Consider the following 21,741-nt stretch of genomic DNA (forward strand, 5'->3'; position numbering starts at 1 on the left):
GGATAAGAAATGCTTGTTTTGATGTAGCACCAAACCATGGTTTTATGCTATTGAATGGGTCTGAGAGATCCTTGGGTTTATACATTCTCCTTTCCTTACATGTAGCAAGCTAATTAGTGCTTTCAGGATAAGTGAATTTTCAGGAAAAGCATAAGTCATAGTTTGATGATTCAAATGTAAATGCAGACAATGGCTGGGTGTGAACAAAGAATTGATTACCTTTCCATGTGCAAAGAAAGGAAAGATTTAAGGATCTCCCAAGGAAGAAGAAGAAGAAGAGTTGGTTCTTATATGCCGCTTTTCCCTACCCGAAGGAGGCTCAAAGCGGCTTACAGTCGCCTTCCCATTCCTCTCCCCACAACAGACACCCTGTGGGGTAGGTGAGGCTGAGAGAGCCCTGATATCACTGCCTGGTCAGAACAGTTTTATCAGTGCCGTGGATAGCCCAAGGTCACCCAGCTGGTTGCATGTGGAGGAGTGCAGAATCGAACCTGGCATGCCAGATTAGAAGTCCGCACTCCTAACCACTACACCAAACTTGCTCTCCATATGTATATAGCATAAACTTATTTTGACTGGTAACTGTCAACACTGCTTTCTTCCATTGTAATTTTGCAGCCTAAAGTATGTCCAGGCTACATTGTTTCTGCTTTTTTAAAAGTCAAAAATTGAGTATCTAGAGTATGAGTTATGCTTTTACAATTTATTCCAATCTAGATCCATTAATTTCAATGGTTTAAACTGGAGCAACTCCGCATAGAACTGCACTGTAAAAATACACTGATTATCAGCAATAAAACACAATGGCTTTTAACCTTTAAATTCAGGACCGAAATGATTTTCTTTTTTTATAAAAAGTTATTCACAGTTCTGAAATATTGCATTTTGCTCTACTTAGTGAAGACATATTGAAAGCATTATGTACAACATGTATATTGCTAAATAAGTTAACCATATATTATGTATGGTAAAATACATGAACAAAGTAAAAGTAGGATATTATTAATTTTAAAATCAAACAGTTGAGATATGATGAAAATAAAAATTGGCATACTTCAGCATAATTGCACTAATCAGGTTGTTAGTTTTCATATTGTAACTCCAACAATGAAGAAGATTTAACCACTATGTAGAACATACTGCATTTTACGGGCAGGGATCCAGAGTTTCTGCCTTGCTAATAGTGAATCCCTTCAATCAGTGAAAAATGCTTATTCCATTAGCTCCTTACACCAGTGGAAATTTGCTATTTTAGAGGAAACTTGGGATCCAGCTCTATAGTTGCTGTAAATAGTGAGCCACGTTCTTTAACAGCCGCTGGTATCCCAATGATTTTTTAAAACTAAGCAACTGATATGCAATCAACATTAGCTGGATTACAAAAGAGAAGCAACAAAAAAGCGTTTACTTTTTAAACCAGTGCACAAGAAAATGATGATCGCCTTCTGTTAAAGCAGCAATCTGTCTTAGCAGGTGAGCATAAATGACATACGTTGATGCATTACTAAAAAGAGGATTCTGAAAAAGATTAAAATATTCTGTTAGTATAAACATTAGACTAAAACAGAGCCGTACTTAAAATACTATTGCAAAAATTACATAGTAAGTTTATTTGCTTGAATAGAAAGTAATAAAAGATTTTTCCTCTCCACCATTCTGTTGCTGGAGGCTGGTTCCACCGATTGCACTGATACATACATTAAGATAAATAAGTGCTTAAGGTATAATGTAAGTAAACCGCTGCGAGACAGTATTGAGAGCGATGGTATATAAATCTAAATAAAATCAATGAAAAATTATTTTCATAATAAATTATAGAGTACAGAGCAGAATCTGGTGACCTCATATTGAGAACAGGCCTTTACTGACTGAGTTTTGTTGTGCTAAAGTTAATGCTTTTTAAAAAGAGGTTCTTGGTGGTATCAGGACAGTTTTCTTCACGATGGACATCAGTACTGAACCAGAGTTGAGACGTCAAAATGATCTCTGTTTTTGTTTTTGTTCTTGAATGGAATGCATTGCTAAGTATCACTTCCATTCTTGGGGTTTAAGGTAGACTGGTATAGCTCTGCTAGTTTCTTGCTTTGGAAGTATGGTCTGGGACTGGTGTATCTGCAGGATTGCCTCTCCCATTATGTCCAGCTAAGAATACTACAATTGGCAGAGCTAAACTTGTTCAGGATCCTTGATCCAAATAGGTGAGACTGACCTCATCCGGGACCAGGGCTTTTTCAGCCCTGGTCCTGTCCTGGTAGAATGCTCTGCTAGCTGAGATCAGAGCCCTGCGGGACCTTAACCAGTTCTTAGAGGCTCTAAGGCAATGCTATTCTGCCAGGCCTATAGTTGAGGCCAGGAATAAAGCACCCAACAATATCAACTGGTTGGCCTCCCTCTCTGAGGAAACATCTGATCGAACATGAAGAACAGATCCATCTGCCCAACGAAAGAAACCTTCCCCAATGGCTACATCAACTGGCAGATGTATGGGGACTACTATAAAATATTTTTAACTTCACTGATTTAATATGTATTTTAATGTTATTACAATTTTATTTAATTGTTTGATGTTCACCATGAGCCTCGCAGGAATGGTCGGATATAAAAATAAATATTATGACTGTTATTATTATTTCAAGACATTTTTTGGTTGGTGCTCCAGTTCATGCCCATCCCTCTAACACCTACTTGTAGCCATGCTGCTATCTGTGCTGAAGCACTGCAAAACTACAAAGAGCAGCATTGTAACAAGGGCAATAAAAAGAAACAAAACAAAATATACTGTAACAGAAGGGCACTAGATGGTGCATGTATACCCCCATAGGAAAAGACTTCTATGCATCCTACCTGTATTAGTATAAAATACGCTCTAAGATCATCTTTTGTTCGTGACCTGAAAGCAAATGAATAGACCAACAAATTAAAGGTACAATCTGGATGTATATGTGTGCAATCACAAATGCTTTTAATTTGCAGTTCCAATTTATTTTTTTAACAGCAAGGGACTGTCGAGTGTGCATGTGCAAAAATTATGCTATACATTCAACAATTTTCAGCTAGGCACAAAAGCTTATTATTTTAAAAAAATATAGTACAGAAGAAATGAGAGAGGAAATTAATAGGACTGCTGTTCGAGAAACAAAAGACCAAAGCTCTTGTGGATATGCAGAGCAAGTAGTGTGGTTCTCTCGAAAATTGCCTATCCCTGAAGAAAGCTATCCAGAAACTAAACGCCTAACCACAAAATACAAGTAACCTGAAGTTTTTAGACTATAAAGGAAGGGAGGAATCTGACCATTCATATGAACTTTCCATTGTAATTTTTGCTTGCTAAATTGCTGGAGGCAAATTTAGCACAGGGGTAAAAATGGCAAAACCCAAATTTAATTCTACATCTTTTTTTGGTGGGGGGGGGGAAGAGGATTTATCTCTGAGACTTGCTGTGCTTTTTGGTCAATATACCTTGGGTCTTCATGTGAGCAAATGACCTCTCATAACACTGTCTTCTGGACCTTTTATGCACTGGTGTTTCCTTTTGCTTTTATCATGCATTCACTTCAGGTGTATTTTTCTATTCTGTATGCTACGTCACTTTTACTTTGCATTCACTTCCACTTTGAGTTGGGCTTTTGTTTAGCTTCTGCATGGATTTAGCTCTCTTCAGGGCTAAGTTCATTTTCCGTTTGTTGTATGCCCTTTTTAAAAAAATAAAATAAAAGCCCAATTTCCTTGTTTCTCCCCTTTCTTGGCTCCCAAAGTGAAGGAAATTCACAAGCAAAATGATTGCATTGGATTTTCTCCCCACCCATACTGATTCAGTTTACATTTTTTGCTTTGTTTTTAGAACACAGTGCAGCCATTTTTAAAATTTGAGCTTTTCAAAAACCAAAGATGTAAACTAAATCAGCATGGCCAATTCTGTGAGAGAAAAAAATTAACACCCACAGGTAGGTTGAGAGCTTTTGATCTTTAGGCTAATGTCTTACTAACCGAGCTACACAGCCTAGGCTGGAATCTAGAGTGGATAAGCAACATACAAAGGTTTCCCTGATGGGTGAAAAAAAACAACAGCAACGCCTTTATAAAACAACATGAATCCCAACTGTACCAAGTTCCCCCAATTCTTATAAAAGAAATTGACAAGATGGGAAGAGGTGGAAGGGCAAATGGCAGTCCTTGGAAGCGTTTCTCAACACCCCTCCCAGCTGTGTGATGCACATGTTGGGAGGAAGAAGAAGGAAGTGGCTAGAGGGGATCCATAGTAAAGGCTTGCTTATAATTCTGACACTAACAATGAACCCAAATTATCACTATACTTAAGGGTAGCTTACAAAAAAAATTAAATGGTTAAGGGGTACTGAAGCTTAGAGAAGATGACAGTGGGAAAACCTACAAAGATGGAAACCCAGTGAAAGCAGCTTTAAGAATCCTCCTTACAATTTCAAAAGGCACTCTCTGCTTGAAACTGACCAACCAATAGCGCAAAAAAGAAAAAGAAAAAAATTGGCAATCCAGGTTTTCTCATTGGTATGCAGGGTAATACTTTACAATTTGGAGGAGAAAAATTGAAGAAAGAAAAAATATGCAGAGCGCAGGAACAGAATGCAAATTAAAGAGATACTGGCTTAGATTTAATGATAATCAAATTCAAGCTAAACATGCCAAAAGATCCTAGGCATGCAACAAGTTTGGAGAGGCAAAAATGTCTTAAAGAAAGCTATTTATTTCTTGTACAGGAAAGGTTACCCCTCCACCTCACTTATGTTTAAAGTGAATAGAATTTGCTTATGAACTGTTGTTTACCAATCTGACACTGACTGAACTTTCCCAATAAAGTCTTTTTGTTGAAGTTTAATGATAGCTTTGGGATAGGCAGCATGACATCCTTTAATGTGGAACAGCAAGAAAATAATAATAGACTGCTATTGTGAAAGGGTCACTTTGGTTTTATCTTGTACACATTTACTTAAATGGAACAAACTTACTGCAGTTCCTTTTGGCTTCACAGCTTACATTTTTTCCTGTACTCATATATATATATATATACATACACACAATGGCCTGAGGATAATGCTTCAACTTTAGGCAATGAAAGCTTATGCCATAATACAGCAGCTAGACTTTATAGTGCCATAGAATGTTGCTGTTTCTGGTTCGGAAGGTATTTGGCTTTCCAATTTCCATTTCATCATCAGGAAATATAAATGACTTTCATGCTAGAAAAACGTATGGGTATGTTATACTTACCCTTTCCATTCCTGTAGTAAACCATTAATTGTTCCCTTTAAGACACACTTCTGAATATCTTGAGGCTAAAACAAACAAGGAGAGAGAGAGAGAGAGAGAGAGACAGAGAGAGAGAGAGAGAGAGAAATGCTGTAACTAGCATTTTATCAAAGGAGTAATTTCTACACTTATCATTACCACCATGTGGCTGGATCATGACTCAGAGAATACTCTTATCAAAAGGACTAATAATGCATAACTCACACTATTATCCTCCTGACAGGAAACAACAACAAAACAAAGATAATATTCAAATATTCTAAATGTTATATTCCTAATTTTTCCTATGTGAAAGCCATCAAAGTGTCTTTTTCTGCTCTGCATTTCACTTTCACGGGGAGAGGAATGGGAAGGCGACTGTAAGCCGCTTTGAGCCTCCTTTGGGTAGGGAAAAGCGGCATATAAAAACCAACTCTTCTTCTTCTTCTTCTTCTTCCCTCCCCAGATAACAGAGATGTCAGATCTATGCTAACAATTGACTTATCCTTATTAGGGAGTGCAAGTGCATCATCTTGTATACTTCCTAATCCCTCATATATTTGCAATAGAAAAACACATGGTTGTCGCAGTTTACCAAGAGATGGCATGGCATTTGATTGACATGCAAACATGTCTCAATCAGTTACATACAGAGATTCCATCCTCCAAGTGAGACCAGAATTACAGCTCATTTCCAGAAACCGATTCCCCAGGAGAAAGTTGATATTTTGGAGGGTAGACTCTATAATAATGTATCCCACTGAGGTTCCTGTACTCCCTAGGCTCCATCCTCAAATCTCCAAGATTTTCCCAACCTGGATCAGGGAACTCAAGCCCAATCCCCTACTGGTGGCCAGTGGGGACCTGGCAACCCTAGTTAAAGACAATTAGTGGCAGTCAGGCTAAGATCCAAACTGTATAATGCTACAATAATATAAAGATATTATTATACAATGCTTTTAGAGTTCAAAATATTTCACAGCCCTGTAACATAGACCATAGTAGAAAAAGGGTAAAGCATCACACCTCCTTAGCTTTCTGTGCTCCTTCCACAGCTGTCCTAAGCAATTCTTCATGTAGAACACAAGGTTACTGAAATAATAGTTTGGTCCTAAACATTAGGGGGAAAGCGCTATTCACTTATTAACTGGATGTTTTGGAACTATTTCTCAATATTAAATGAATATATTTGCAAATTCTTATTAGAGTTATCTGTATCCTATTTTCACCTTGACAGCTTGTAGGGAAATGAGTCAAATTGCTCTGGCAAGAAAAGACTGATAGCTGCTAGGAACCATTCCAAAAGATGCCAGATGGGATAAGGCTAAACAGAATAGACGTTCTTTATAATAGGGAGGTTAGCTAAATTAGACAGAGAAACTCTATTGTCAATGTACGTTAGAGAAGCATTAGCAAGGAAATAACCCTGGACTGAAGTTCAGTTTCAGATTTTCCAAAGGCAGATGAAAGAGAAAAGCTGTGCAACCAAGCTAAGTTGGTTATTTGTGAAAGGATAGATGTATAAATAAACTATATATGACACTGCATAGGATGAGCCTCTTGTGGCACAGAGTGGTAAGGCAGCAGAAATGTTGTCTGAAAGCTCTACCCATGAGGTTGGGAGTTCAATCCTAGCAGCCGGCTCAAGGTTGACTCAGCCTTCCATCCTTCCGAGGTTGGTAAAATGAGTACCCAGCTTCCTGCTGGGGGGTAAAACGGTAATGACTGGGGAAGGCACTGGCCAACCACCCCGTATTGAGTCTGCCATGAAAACGCTGGAGGGCGTCACCCCAAGGGTCAGACATGACTTGGTGCTTGCACAGGGAATACCTTTACCTTTAACACTGCACAGAGTGAAACTGGCAAATGTAGCCTTTGTGTCCTTGTCATTTGTCCATTTCTCTATTATACATGTACACATTACAGACCATAAACAAGTTATTCTTCAATTTGATAGAAACTGGTCTGATTTTTATGGGACAAGAACATAATAAACGTTATATGGTGTGAACACTGCAGTTTTCAACAATGGATAATGATCTGAAGGGTGTTTCAAGGTTTTAACTAGCTAAAGGATGCTTCCAATAAATATTTATACATTCTGTTTAACATTAGTTTTAGAGGGTACCTATGTTGGTCTGCTGCAGAACAGCTACATTAGAGTCCAGTAGCATCTTAGAGACCAGCAAAAGTGTCAGGGTATAAGTGTCAGAGCGTTCACTCTCAAAAGTTTAAGCCTTGAAATTCTAGTTGGTTTCTAAGGCATTACTGGATTCAAATTTCTTCAAAATTAGTTATCTAGCAAATGTAATTGTACTCACATTACTGAATCTGTTATGGTAGCTGGGAACAAAATAGTTTTTAGCAGTCCAATAAAATTTGGCCTGGGACCAACAATTGCCAATAACAATTTATTCCCATCCACTGCCCCCCCCCCCCGATGTTTTAAGTGGTGGTAAAAATGCAACCAAATAAAATTGTTCTCTAGCCTTAATGCTATCTGAAATTTGTACTGAACAAAAATTGTTTTAATTCAGCATAAATATATTTTGGGGCTAATGAATATACCACTGTACCTTATTGACAAGCCTACTAAAAAAAATAACTGGCCTGCCATTCAAAGTAGTAGGATGCACACCGTGTGGAGAGCAGCACAGAAAGTTGGGGCTGATTATGCTCACAATCTGCATTTGGGCCCAAGGATTTCTACAATGAGGCTTATTAAATCAATATAGATGTTAAATACCAATATACCTAATGCTCAACATGGCTCCATCTGTGGACACTGAAATCTGGAGACTGGGGCCATGAACGAACAAGCCTCAGGTTCAAAACAAACAAACAAACCTTTAAAAATACCCTGGAGGATTAAGCTGCCTGAGTGCCCTGTCAGTGGCCTTGCTAGGCAACCACAACCATATTGCAAACCTTCAAGCCTTGGTTTCTTTCAGTAAAGGCAGGACTGAGAGCAGAGCCCTTCCTTTTTAAAGTTTGTTCATGGCATCACATTATCCCAATCTAGCATTGTACACACTCATTTTTTTAAAGAACAGAAGAGAATTACCCACAACACTTTTGAGAGGAGGAAGAGGATTGTTTGAGGTGTCTGCAACTGTTTTTTTTTAAAGGTCCCAAAAAAATAACAGTATTGTATTGTTTCTATGCAGCACTGCTAACCATAGGATCATAGAATTGGAAGGTATCCCCAGGACAATCTAGTCCAACCCCTTTCCCCAATGCAGGAATTCATAGCTACCTGCCCACCCATGGTGACCCTAATTCTATGTATAGTTTTCAGTTCTATGTAAACTGCCCTGAGCCTTCAGGGAATGAATGAATGAATGAATGAATGAATGAATGAATGAATGAATGAATGAATGAATGAATGAATGCCCAAGTGATGCCTCCACCAAAAATCTCCAGAATCCAGCCTGGTCAAAATATATTTAAAAAAAAAACTAAATGGGATAATTCTGACAGTTATGTGATCCTACAGCGGGGGGGGGGGGGGGAGGGGCTTCAATGCACATCAGGTATAAAAGGGAAACCACCACTAAAATTGAAGAGAAAATGACTCAGATATGGAAGTAGGCCAGGACTAACAAACAAACAACAAACTTCTCAAAGAGTTCAGCCTTGAACAAATATGGTGCTGCTTGCATGTCTTTTAGTAGCCCATTCCAAAGGTCTGGGGTTGTTCCTAAGAAAGACATACTTTAGGCAGAAACAGTTCCCGCTGCAGGCCCTAGGGAAAGGAGCAGGCTGATGGCTGGGCAGAGACCCCAGTATAGTAAGACATTAAAATACATGGCGGACCAGACTAATCCTTTTTGAAGGGGGTGGGAATTACGATAACTGACAATTAGGAAGGCCAGCAGCAGTGACAGGGAGAAAGTTGCAGCAGCATTCTGAAGGCTCCGTTAATCACATGAAGTATCCACTGACATTGAAGAGCACTGTGAATTACATTTCCTACACTTCCTACCTTAAAAGATAACATGTGTACCATTATTGCCAGCCCCCTCCTACTGCTAGACAGCCACCTACACCCAATAAAAGTACATTTGGGGATACAGGGTGTGACAAGGGCTGACACTAGGCCTATTATGACCAAGTGGGCTTGATGTTTCCAAACTGGGGGACTTCTCTCCCTCCAACATCTGGAATTTCCATTCCAAATTTTAGCTCTATTGTTAATTTACTGTGAATCAATACAGATGTTTCTGGTAGCAATGCTTTACAAATGTTTTAAAATTAAAAGGCTCACTTAATAGCAATATGTATGGTATTCACAATGTGGGAGATATCTGAATTAAATATGACAATACATAAGACTGTCCTAATTATGTAACAACTGTGACTTATACAACATGATATTTCAATATTCAAAATGCTAGACAGAAAAACAAGTCTTTACTTACTGTAATTATCAAGGCATCATAAACAGCATTCACAAATTTAATATCAACTCTGCAGTCTTCAATGGAGTTACAAGGAGCATCACTGTATTTCTGTAAATTGAGATAATACACAGAACTAGTTACTCATTTAACAGATTTCCAAGCTTGTACTACAAATGTAAATTACAAAATTGTTTTATTCATTAACTATATTAATTCTTACATTCCAATATACCACAGATCTAACAATCTAACATTCTACTATATCTATAAATATCGCTGTTGATAGTTAAATCAACTTCCTGGAGTTGTGCCAGATACTTACCAACTATAGGGCAAATGCCCTTTTGGCATGATGTCTTTTGAACAAGGGCTGGGAATCTAATTACGGAATTTAACTACCCTCCAGTAATTTTTCTTTATGTATGATCTTTATTCTGTCCCTTATTATTAAAAACATTTTACTAAATTACATTTGCTCACTCTCATATTTCATGGAAGAGTTTTGCCTAAGTAAGCCAGATAAAGCAAGAACTCAATCTGGTACAAGACAGGGCTGTATCACACCTATAAAAGTGGGAGACCGGTGGTAATGCCTAGGTGATGACAGCTATCAGTGAATTGTCTCTGCTGTTTGATTAAAACTACTCATAACACTGATCACTATAAAAGTAGGTGTTAGATTTAATTCTTTACCTACCAAACAGAATATTCTTATTCATCTAGCTCCTGTGTTTTCATCCCTTGGTTTTTACAAATAATGTACACTGCTAGTCAACATTCAAATAAATTAGGCTGCTTTTTTACCTTAAATGTAGTATTGACTTCTGAAAAAGAATCAAATGTTGTTGAATAAAACTCATACACTGTTTTCCATTCTCCTGATAACTTGGCTTTCTCTACGTCCTCTCTAAACAGAAAGCACAAAAATGTAATTCATATTAAATGTAGCTTTCAGAACATTTTATAGAAACAACCTTCAATACATTTTAGAGAGCCAAGTACAGTAAATATTAATCTGAATGCACTTCTATTGGGTTATGAATTTTTCCAATCAGTTTTAAATTCTAAATTTAGCATAAGATGCAGATTTACATTTATAAATAGCATTTATAACTATGCCGACTTAAACATCTTTATATCCTTTTGCACGATGTTAGAGAACACTCTGATGCCAGGATCCAAACAACAGCAAAACGATGTGCTCAAAGAAGCAATGCATTTCTTGATCAGAAGCTCCACATGACTCCACATAATTAACTCTTTTTGCAGAGGAAACATTTCTAAATTCGTGATTTGGCATGATGTCTACTATTAAAAAACCCCAAAACATTGTGCTGGCAGGCCTAAGCTCTTGAATTCTCCAAATAGACAGCTATACAGATCTGTGAGCTAAGGGTAAGGTTGCCAGAGCCAGCAGGACAAATTCCTGGAGATTTAAGAACAGTAACTCGGGAGGGCAGAGTTTGTGGAGGAAGCTAAGTGGGGGTGTGATGTCACTCTAAGACCATTGAGAGTCTATGGCAGACTATGGACTTCACCCTCCAAAACTGCCATTTCCTCTCAGGGAACTGATCTTTGTAGGCTGGGTATCAGTTGTAATTCCGGGAGAACCCTAGGCCACATCTGAAAGTTGGTAACCCTAAAGAATATGAAATAGCTCCATCATCCATCTCTTCTTTTTCACACACAAATCTATGGAAAAGAGGATCTCAGCGTGGTATAATGGAACCATTATTGTCTAATCACTAGTTCTTAGCTAGAGACAAGTAATGTGCTAAGTAATACAACTAGCCATAATTTTAATAGTCAGTCGGGCAAGATGTTATACCTATAGTAAATCCCAACATTATTGCTGGTGTTTGTGTCATAAACAGAGCAAGAGAAATAAGCAAAATTAAGTGGCCCAGATACTATAGTCTACTTTGTCAATGTAATTTTATCCCTACACTTTCTGTCCATGCAAATTTACATGCATAGATTTATTAATTTCTTTATTTGCAGATCCCCCTGCCCTGCTTCAGGTATTATTTTGCTTTGGTAGTTAAGAGGATCCTAAGGCAACTTCACTAAATAACCAGGATACTAATTTCAACATTCTAGCCAATCCATATTTATAGTAATGATGGTATTACAATAAAAAGAACACATTAAAAAATCAATAACACAACTTACTGAAAGTCTTTCACAGTTTTGGTTTGGATGGGAAGAGGAGCTTCTGGAGGAATAGAAACTTTCATTTCTACTGGAAGCGTATCAATGCAGTTGCGTTGTTTTTGCCTAACATCATGGCCAAGGGGAGGAAGCTCTTTCACTGAATAAAAAGTAAATTAAAAAAAATGAATTTCAAGTCCAAACAGTTTTCTCCCCACGTTAATCTGATCCTTCTAAACTAAAACAGTAAATAATTACTTTTGAGTAGGCTGACTATCAAGTAAAGAAAATAAAGCAAAGCGTGGCCTTTTTTTGTTCACAACACAAGGAGGGATAGATAAGAATTACACCCACCTCTTGCACTGTGCCACTCAGAGTTAAGGCAATGTTGAAGTTGTTCTGTACAAGCTTGCAGCTTGTTACAATCTAGTAGTGCTAACCATATTGTTTTTCTTAAATAAAATACTTTAAAAAACTATTTGAAGGGAATTTGTTTCACTGTGAAAACAAGACCATGAATTTTATTCCTACAATATCGACTGATTATCTTCAACCAGCCCATTACTGGCATCCTTGGTCTCACCTGTTGATCACTAATACATTTAATCATTTAAAATTTATAATCATTACAAACATAACCAATAAAATTAAAAGCACAAAGAACCCAGAAGCACAGAAACAGTACAAAACCTCAAACCATTGGTATAATCTACTAGCTGTACAATCCTAAACAAAGTTACTCTAGTCTAAGCCCACTGAAATGAACGCGCTTAGGCTGGAGTAATTTTGTTTAGGATTGCACTCTACTTATAGAATCAGGATGCTGACTGGCCGGCTGGTGTTCCTTCACCAACACAATAAATTTTGTTTTCTTTATTGCTGAATTTTGCTTTTTCCCCCGCCTGCTCTTATTCTAGTGTACACACTAGCTTTTAGTAATAATTCTGTTGTGCTTACCTAAGTTATCTCCAAAAAGATAACTATCTCCGTCTATCTCCGTCTTTTAAAAGACTCTTCTGTTATCTAAATATAAAGATCTACCTGAAGGGCAGGCTTTTATATGTGCATGGAGGAAGGTGGGGCAGATACCCCAGAAAACAAACGTAAGGTAGACTGAAGACAATTACCTGAGTGGCCCTGAGAACAGCTTGTCATTTAAAACAGGAGATGGACCTCATATACCCTTTGAGGATAAATGAGCCATGTACTTTTACACTGAATATACAATACAATCCCTACTATAAAGTATACATAATTTTTACCAGATAGTTCCAAAGTTCTGCTTATTCCTGTATGTGCTGTTGTTGAGCTTTAAAACAACTTTCTTGCCTGTAATGTTAGCCCCAACTGTTCCCAAACACTTTCTTAAACATGCAAACTATGTTATTTAAAGCCTTTTTTGCAATCCTGTTTTTTCTATAGTACTTATGGAAAGAAACCTGACATTTGAGAATAGCTAAGCAGGTGGCAAGCTATGATTACCGCCACTGATTAGCCTACTACATGTACAAATTGCACACACTAAAGCTCATTAGTTGCTTTACCCTACAATCCACTGCTGATTTATTTATCTCAGTCATCTGTTATGTCTTGCATTTTTGAAAATGCAAGTTCTCACTGTGGAACGTCATTTACCATGACTATACAATGCTCAGCACAAAGACAGTTTTGCTAGCAAGCACCCAAGGCTCTGTCACAACACAAATAAAAACAATGACAGCTACTAACAATAATGTACTGAGTACCTCCTGGAGCCACCAGTGACTAAATAATGAAGCTTTTTATTCTCTTACCATTTTTTAAATCTGCAATAACAAACTGCGTAGGTGAACTTCCAGCATCTTCTTTTTTCTGGCTGATAGTGGAAATGAAACTGTTGAAAGGGGAAATATCACTTTTGGGTCCCATTTCCAACCCCTGTGGTTAGAAAAAGCAATGAGATATTGTGGTTTACAAAGCTTTTAGTACATGGAACATGTCTTTTGTTAAAGAGGAACACAGGAGCAATGATTTATAAAGAGCTGGAAACAGCTCAGAATGAATACAAAGTCACCACAAACCCACCCACAAGTCCCATGAGACGTAAGCACACATACACTTCTGTTTGGTAGGAACATAATTTACACGTAGTGTAGGACAAGCTTAGACTTGAATCACCATTTTGGAGCAGTGGTGACAAAAGCTGCCTGTCTTGTACCTTCTAGCTGGGAGATAAGCAATACATTTTAAAGACTTCTCCAGGCCAACGAACCATAGCTTTATCTTTCAAAGTATGTTTGATCTATCAGACATTATTTCTCTACGCAATATGTAGAGCCCTGGGAGGCATAAGACTTTCTCTGATATACACACATATCTTGTACAAGACTTAGGAAGCCACAGTAGTTTGCAAGTAGATGCTGGCCAATTCTCACACGCTAGATAATGTGCTTTCAATGCACTTTTGAAGTAGATTTTCCTGCTCTGCACAGGAAAATCCAGCTGCAAAAGCACACTGAAAGCACATTATCCAATGTGTGTGGAATGGGCCATTGAAACTGATAGGCAGAGGGGGAAGATCTTGAGAAAGCTGAGTAAACAGACTTGTTGAGGACTATCCAAAGACTGCGTACATCAGAGAATGCCAATGTGACCACCCACAGAAGAACCCCAACAAGAAGGTGTCAAGGATTCATAGACTGGAGGCTAAGATCATCAGAATCACACTGGCCTTGACTAATTCTACTTGCCAGATACTGATAAGGAACAGACACTGTTCTCTAAACTTAGGTACTTTGCTGAGAAACTTTCCATCCCTTCCCATTTTATTTTCTGAAAGGATGTACATATTTCTGCCATTGAAACAATGTGCTCCTACCATCACTGTGTCTTGTGTTAGAGCCATATCTTTCAAGGACCATTTGCATTAAGACCAGAATTTTTATGGGCTTTATCATGATAATATTAAGCCACTGTTTAATGAAACAATTAAATGACTAATTCCCCCCCACTGCTAACAGTCAGCTTATAAATAAGAGGTTAAAACCTATAATTTCTCCTACGGTGCTCTAAGAATACTCTTGAACTCCTTTCCACTTACGTCAGGGTTCTGAATACAACACATGCACACATGCCACACAAAAGAATTACTGCAAATGATTAGTACTGTGATCAAATATGATGAAACTGGGATGAACTCCACTCTAGGTGGCAAAAAAAAACCCCAAAACAACCTACCCCTTGGGGAAAAAATGGTACAAAGTGCAAAAAAAATGTAATTTACCAAGAAAAAATGGAAACAAAACTGATATGCTTTCAATTAAAGTACAAAATCTGTTATTTAAATTTTACCACAAAGGAGACTCTTAGGCAATTTTAGGCTGAATGATCATAATCTAGCAACAAAAAGACCTCTTGTATAAATAATACACGCTAAATATGGGCGTCTATTCTGTTAGAACATTAGTTGGCACTTTAACCCTTTGAGCTAGTCATCAAAATTAATTCCTTCCTTTAATAGATGACAAATTTGAAATGGAAAATCCCCAAGCTAGTAAAATACATCATTCATTTTGCTTAATGAAATTATGTACTTATTATCAACCAACCCCCCCCAGGTATTATTAATATCATTTCTCAAACAGCTTCATTTTGATGAACCAATGAGGTTTTGCTACAGCTAGAGCACACTGCAGGACATCTGTACCTCTATATATTTCTGGTAAGGGATTGGGGGAGGAGCGTGTCTCATGGCTTAAGTGCCACTCAGCTCTTAATACCCACTCAGGGAAGCTGTCCCGTACCTGAGTACCTCATCCTCCAACTGGCTTGCCAGTATGTTCAGCAGATAGCCAATCACCTTCTGTCCCCCACCCTGACCACCACCTCCTCCTCCAAGGCTCAGAGGCTGCAGATCAACAGGCTTGGCTCCTAGTCATGAATAAGATCCAAACTATTATTTCCCTTGGTTCTAGCAGTAGAAACACCAACTTCACAATGATATGAGGAAAGTTCTACGAGAGAGAATTAGGTATTCACCATAGCTTTTAATTAAATGGTTATCAGATCGGAGTCCTGAAATTGCCTTCAATATGAGTCCTTCATGAACTTGCCTTCAACTGCCCTGAGCCTCCGGGGAGGGCGGTATATAAATATAATAAACAAACAAATAAATGGTTTCTTCCCACAATCAATGACCTCAACTTTTGTTCTGATATTCACAGCATTGATGACTTCATTCTATCCATGTCTCATAGTCCTCACATTCATCTCAGAAAATGTCCCCTTCATTAAATAGACACTTAAGGGATTTCATTTATCAGGTGATGTTATTTACCTGCATGCCATGGAAAGTTTCAGCTGCCCATTTCTACATGCTGAGCCTCTATTAAAGGAGTGTGCCCTATGCTAAATGCATCCCACTGAGTTCTAACTGTGAATAGCTCTATAAGAGAGAGCAGCACAGGCCTAACACCATTACCACAAAGCGGCCTGGTGGGAAAATGTCCAATAATTCCATAGAATCCATCTTCCGCCATGAACTAATCTCTGTCATTTAGAGATTGTAATAGTGGGTGATCTCCAGCAAACACCTGGAGGTTGGCCAACCTTAATGATTGCCCAATATTCACAGTGGGAAACAAAATCCCACTGATATTATTATTGGTAGGAGTAGACAAACAATGCATAACAAATAAATGTATGAGACTCATACTATTCTAACTTCCCCATAACTTAATCGCCCCCAGATTAAGAAGCCTTGTGCTAGGGATGGAAATCAAGGGCCTATCCTCTCCAACACTCCCCTCCCCCCCACTGCCCTTCTAGCACCCAATCAGCTGTCCGGAAGGAAGGAACCTGACAGAGAAGCAAGTAAAACCACCACAGCAGCCACGTGGGGGGAAAAGCAGGCCACAGTGGAGGTAAATGAGATTCAGTTCAGTAAGGATTTTTCTCTTTCCTCCTTAAAATATTTTAAAGGGCTTGATGTTTGTTTTGTTACAAAAATATCACTGTGTTCCAGGGCTTCCATCTGTTCCTCTTCCATTGATATACTGAAGCATTCATAGTGATAATTTTAAGGGATTTTTAAACACATTTTCCTGACTTCCTCTTGGCTAGCTCCACTGAAGCCATTCAGACAATCCAATTATATATATTAAGCATCTACGAAAATAGGTTTAGGGGCCTCCTTCAGTCCATAGACATTTTCTGACCATCTAGACAAGATAACCAATAATGACTTTAGTTTTAAATGTGCAGTGTAGCTTTTCAATCCTTCCACCCTGCCCTACACACTTATATAGCCTCAACCAGGGCCAGGGCTTTCTCTGTCCTGGCCCCCACCTGGTGGAATGAGCTCCCAAGTGAGCTGCGGGCCCTGCGGGAGCTGCCAGCATTCCGCAGGGCCTGTAAAACGGAACTCTTCCGCCAGGTCTATGGTTGAGGCTGGGATTGGCGAGGAAGAACATTGCCCCCCCCCTGAGGGTTTGAAGTAGTCATCATCACCCTCCATCCCCCAATGCCCTTGTTCGGGTAGGGGAGAGTAGTATTTCCCACCGTGTTGGGTATTTTTATAGTCTTTTAACGGGGGTTTTAATGGGGAATTTTATGACTATTGTTACCCGCCACAAGCCTGTAGAGTGGTAGGAAATAAATCTAATAATAATAATAATATAAGACTAGCTTCTTCCTTGAAGAACTACAACATAACTCATCTTTATAGCAACCATATTTACACCTCCCTCTCTCCCTTTAACATGTTACAATGATTGTATAAACATGGAAACCCCACAAATGCATCTAGGAGTCTAACCCTTTGGGATGGCATAGCTTAATAATTAGAAGACAAGCACTGGACTACATCAGAAGGGGAGGTGAAAGAGCCAACAGCTGCCTTCCCAGGACTAACTGCCATTTGACTTTGCCTCTCTATCAGTAGCCATTCCACTTGACTGCACTGGGAAAGAGGCCATCAGCCTGCCCTTTGCATTGTCTTCCCCAAACTGCTTCCATTAGCTGCCATTCCATGTGTCTACATGTTCAGGAGAGTTCAGACACTGACGCTAAGTCCATTCACCTGTCTGGAACTAACTGTCTTTTAGCTGCCATTTAGCTGTGCACCCTCCCTGAACTGTCTCCTGAAGTGGTTATTCCATCTCATTATCGTGAAACAGCATTGCAAGTTATCCAAGATTTGATGTCTGAATTTGCTTATTTTCCTTTTCCCCTTCCCTTCTGAAGGTGTTATACTGTATTGGGACGTTGAATCGTAAACCACCTTGAATGCAGTAGCAGACACGGTGTATGTATCATACTAATAACTTCCATCCGAGTTTACAAAAATGTGAACATGATGTATAAACCTGACTCATTAGCACAAAAATGAGTGGTTATAATTTCTCACCCTTGTCGGTTTGCTAATGTTAAAAAGATGTAGAATTATTTGCCAGGAAAATAACCTATACTCAGTATTAGTTGGACTGATTAATGGAGCTAATCTCCTGCTGTTTTTTCCTCCAGATGGCATTTTCCTGGTGGTAGGAGAGAAGCTAAAAGACAGCATAATAGCACTACCTACAGTGATCGAACATAAGGGTCATCACATAAACATCCATGTGTGCATTACAACTTTAAAAAATTATTTAGTGACCCAGTAAAACCTTTGATAGATGCTTTCCTTTGAATACCACCCACTGTACTCTTTTAGGTCTGGCAAATGTACTTTGTTGCAGAGATCCAAATGTCTTTTCACCTTCTAGTGCATCTGTTGTAGGAAATGTTGATGCTGCCAGTACATCATATCATCACTGATATGATGTTTTGTTCTATTACCCTGTAGATCAACTATGCCTATAAGTGTTGAACGGGATATGGTTGTCTCAATATCGGCAAAAAGTAGCCTCAAACCCATGCTTACCATTTTATGCTTTTGAACAAATTAATTTTATTGTTTTGAAGAGACTGAGCCTTTCTTCACTATAGTATTCCAAAGCATGGCCACTGATATAAACACAAAAACATGGTATATAACATCAAAACAACCACCATGTGCCTGCTGTTTACCGCCTTTTTCTTAATTCTATTTTGAAGGCTGTGAACTAAGGATTCAATAGATTGTTCCTTTCAGTCTTCAAATATAGGGCATCTCTGTTTTCTGTTTATAGTCAGGAAAATTTGTCTTAATATGTGGCAATTAAGAGAAGAATCTGACTTAGAAAGTCATTCCAGACTCATTTCATGTAGCAAATTTCATTTTGTGGGTCACTCAACAGCTGATCAATTACTTTGCAAGCAGATAGTTCTTATTACTCATCCCTAGCTCACCTGTTGACTTAAAAACATCGCTATTAAATGATGGAGCAAACACGAGTTGAAAAATGTTAAATGTATGTCACCCAGTATGCATTAATGCATTTTTAAAACAAGCAAGTATTTTTATATCTGTATGATATATACATATAAGTATGATATATACCAGTTGATATATACCTTCACATGGTCTGTTAGCTTACACACAATCCGCTTCACCTGTTTGCTTTGTCAATAAATAAAGTGACTGAAAGAAGACTGAGGGTGCTTGTCAAAAATGCAAATACTTCGGCACCGTGGTAATTCAGCACCGTGGAAGAAAATGTGTATTTGTCAAGATCTCATTCTTTTTCAGTGCTCCAAAAGGCAGCAGCTCTGGAAACCATGTGTGCCTTCAATATGTCCCATTCACCAGCTTTTTACAAAACATGTCGAACAAATGGCATGAGCCTATTGAAATAGTGCCTCTGTGGAGCTCAGGTCAACAAATGCATACATTATCTCAAATCAGTAATCTACTGGCACACTTATATTTCTATAAAGCCCTTCAATGAAATCAACCAGCATATGTCTCATGTGCAAAAACACCAGATAGTTCATCAGACCAATTCATACCGGTTTACACACTTGCTTTCATTGATAACTGTCTCATTTTAGCTGGTTTAAGAAAAAGGGAAAAAAGAGGCAAGACAGGGATCCAATGCATCTCCTTGCGGGCTCAGCAAACCATTCCAGACACCTTGGCTAATACCCTTGCCGTGCTTTGGCAGCTGGATTTCCCTGTGCGAAAGAGGCAGCAGCGGCGGTCCACCTACCCCAGAAGCGGTGCTGGTGTCGTTCAGGCGGGGAGGCAATTTCTCGCTCTCCTTCCCCGCTTCTTCCGCCTCGGCCACCCCCTGCTCGTGTTCTGCTCCCAGCGCCTCCGCCGACGGGGGGTCGCCCGCGCTCTCCTCCTTCATGCCGCAAGCCAGCAGGAACCGCTTGTCGCCGACGGCGGGCAGCAGGAGCTCCGCGGCGGCCGTGGCAGGCGGCGGGCTTTGCAGCGACATGGCTCCGGGAGGAGGGTTGCTCCTCGTCAGCCGGGCATCGGGGGGCGAACCCTGCCCGCCCTCCGCCCCAGAAGCGCCCCCACAAGCCGCACAAATCCCCCTTCCCCCGCGTCACCTCAGGCAACCCCTCTACCGCGAGGAGCGCGCGCCACCCATGCCCCGCGCGCCCGCGAGCCGCCTTCTAGCCCACCCCTCAAGCCCCGCGGGAAGGACGCGGCACCTGCCCCCTCTGCCCCTCCCAAGCCCCAGCCCCTCCGCCTCCCTCCCTCCCACCCAGCCAGCCAGCCACCGCAACCTCTCTAGGCCGCCCCCGGCATCAAGCAGCACAGGCGGCAGCGGCGGCGGCGGCCCGGCAGTCAGCGCTCGCCCAGACGCCCCCGCTCGGAAGAGACGAGACGCTGAGTCGTGGCGGTAGCCTCAAGCCGCCCCCGCTGAGTTCCCCACCGGCTGGCGAGGAAGGAAGGAAGGAAGGAAGGAAGCGCAGGCTGGGCTGTCAAGCTGACAGCCTCGTCCCCCCTTCGCCGCCGCCGCCTCCGCCTCCTCCGCCTCCTTCTCCTTCTTTTTCTCCTCCTCCCGCCGCCTCCGCCGCCGCCGGCAGGCTCAGAGGAGCCGGGCTTCTGCGCGCCCCGCGCCACCACGACGCCACCTACAGCCCAGGGCTAGAAAGCCGCCCCGCCATGTTGCGGAGTGGAGGATCATGATTTAAAAGGGGGGGGGGGGGAGGCCACGCGGCTACGAAAACTGCGTAAGGGCGAAGAAAGCGTCGGAAAGCCTCCTTGCCCAGCCGCGATGCGGGGAAGAAGAGCTCCTCCTCGCGCGGTCTTTACGCCGCCGCCGCCATTCACAGAGGTCCTCTGCAAAGCGGTTTGGACAGCGCAGCCGTCCTCCTTCTACGTCATGTACGCAACGGGTATCCTGAAGATGCCGCCTGGTCCCCCGCCCCGCAGGGAGAAAGGATGGATGGATGGAGAGCGGCGGCGCGGCGGAACAGCCTCAGTCCGCAGCAGCGGCTGGATAATTCCCCTTGTTGCTCTGGGAAACGCCCCCCCCCCATGGAAACATCGCTGAACACAGACCATGCAAGAAATATAATCAAGTTGCTGTTGCTGCTAGTTTTTAAATAGTTTTATAGGGTTATTAATGTTACAATCTTACGAATGTTTAATTTCTACTATTATTGTTATTCACCGCCCTAAGCTGCTTGCCTCGAGGGCGGTATCCAAATTAAATAAATAAATTAAATAATATTAAAGCAAATGTTCATTGCTTTATTGCAGCCCCACTGGTGCAAGTTTATGTTGTGAACTCCTCAGGACTGGGACAGGGCTTTAAAAATAAAATAATTAGGCCCAGGACATCTTCATGCTGCTGCTTCATCAGAATTGCAGAGGCCACTCAGCAATCAACTATCAATAAAAGCAATGACAATAAAGCAACCATTATATCATTTTATAAAGTGTCTTTAAAGTAGTAATAGTAAACCATCTATTGCCTGTGCTGGATGAAAAATTGCCTCTGATCTTACCTACTACTACTACTAGTAGTAGTAGTAGTACTACTACGACTATTATTATTATTAGATTTAT

The 21,741-nt window shown here is 40.3% G+C and overlaps 1 protein-coding gene across 1 annotated transcript in view; it reads right to left on the reverse strand.

Annotated features, from left to right (window-relative positions):
* The window catches only part of HECTD2 (HECT domain E3 ubiquitin protein ligase 2), a 39,699-nt gene extending 19,401 nt beyond the window's left edge, over window positions 1-20,298 (reverse strand). Inside the window, exons 1-8 of the mRNA XM_077350316.1 lie at window positions 19,922-20,298; window positions 13,610-13,733; window positions 11,838-11,976; window positions 10,470-10,572; window positions 9,684-9,773; window positions 5,245-5,309; window positions 2,845-2,890; window positions 1,409-1,518 (exon numbers count right to left, since the gene is read on the reverse strand). Coding sequence (XP_077206431.1) covers window positions 1,409-1,518; window positions 2,845-2,890; window positions 5,245-5,309; window positions 9,684-9,773; window positions 10,470-10,572; window positions 11,838-11,976; window positions 13,610-13,733; window positions 19,922-20,155 — 911 coding nt within the window. The 5' untranslated portion in view covers window positions 20,156-20,298. The remainder of the gene's footprint in view (window positions 1-1,408; window positions 1,519-2,844; window positions 2,891-5,244; window positions 5,310-9,683; window positions 9,774-10,469; window positions 10,573-11,837; window positions 11,977-13,609; window positions 13,734-19,921) is intronic.
* Window positions 20,299-21,741: the final 1,443 nt, after the last annotated feature.

This window comes from Paroedura picta, chromosome 8 (assembly GCF_049243985.1).
Source record: "Paroedura picta isolate Pp20150507F chromosome 8, Ppicta_v3.0, whole genome shotgun sequence".
Lineage (NCBI taxonomy): Eukaryota > Metazoa > Chordata > Lepidosauria > Squamata > Gekkonidae > Paroedura > Paroedura picta.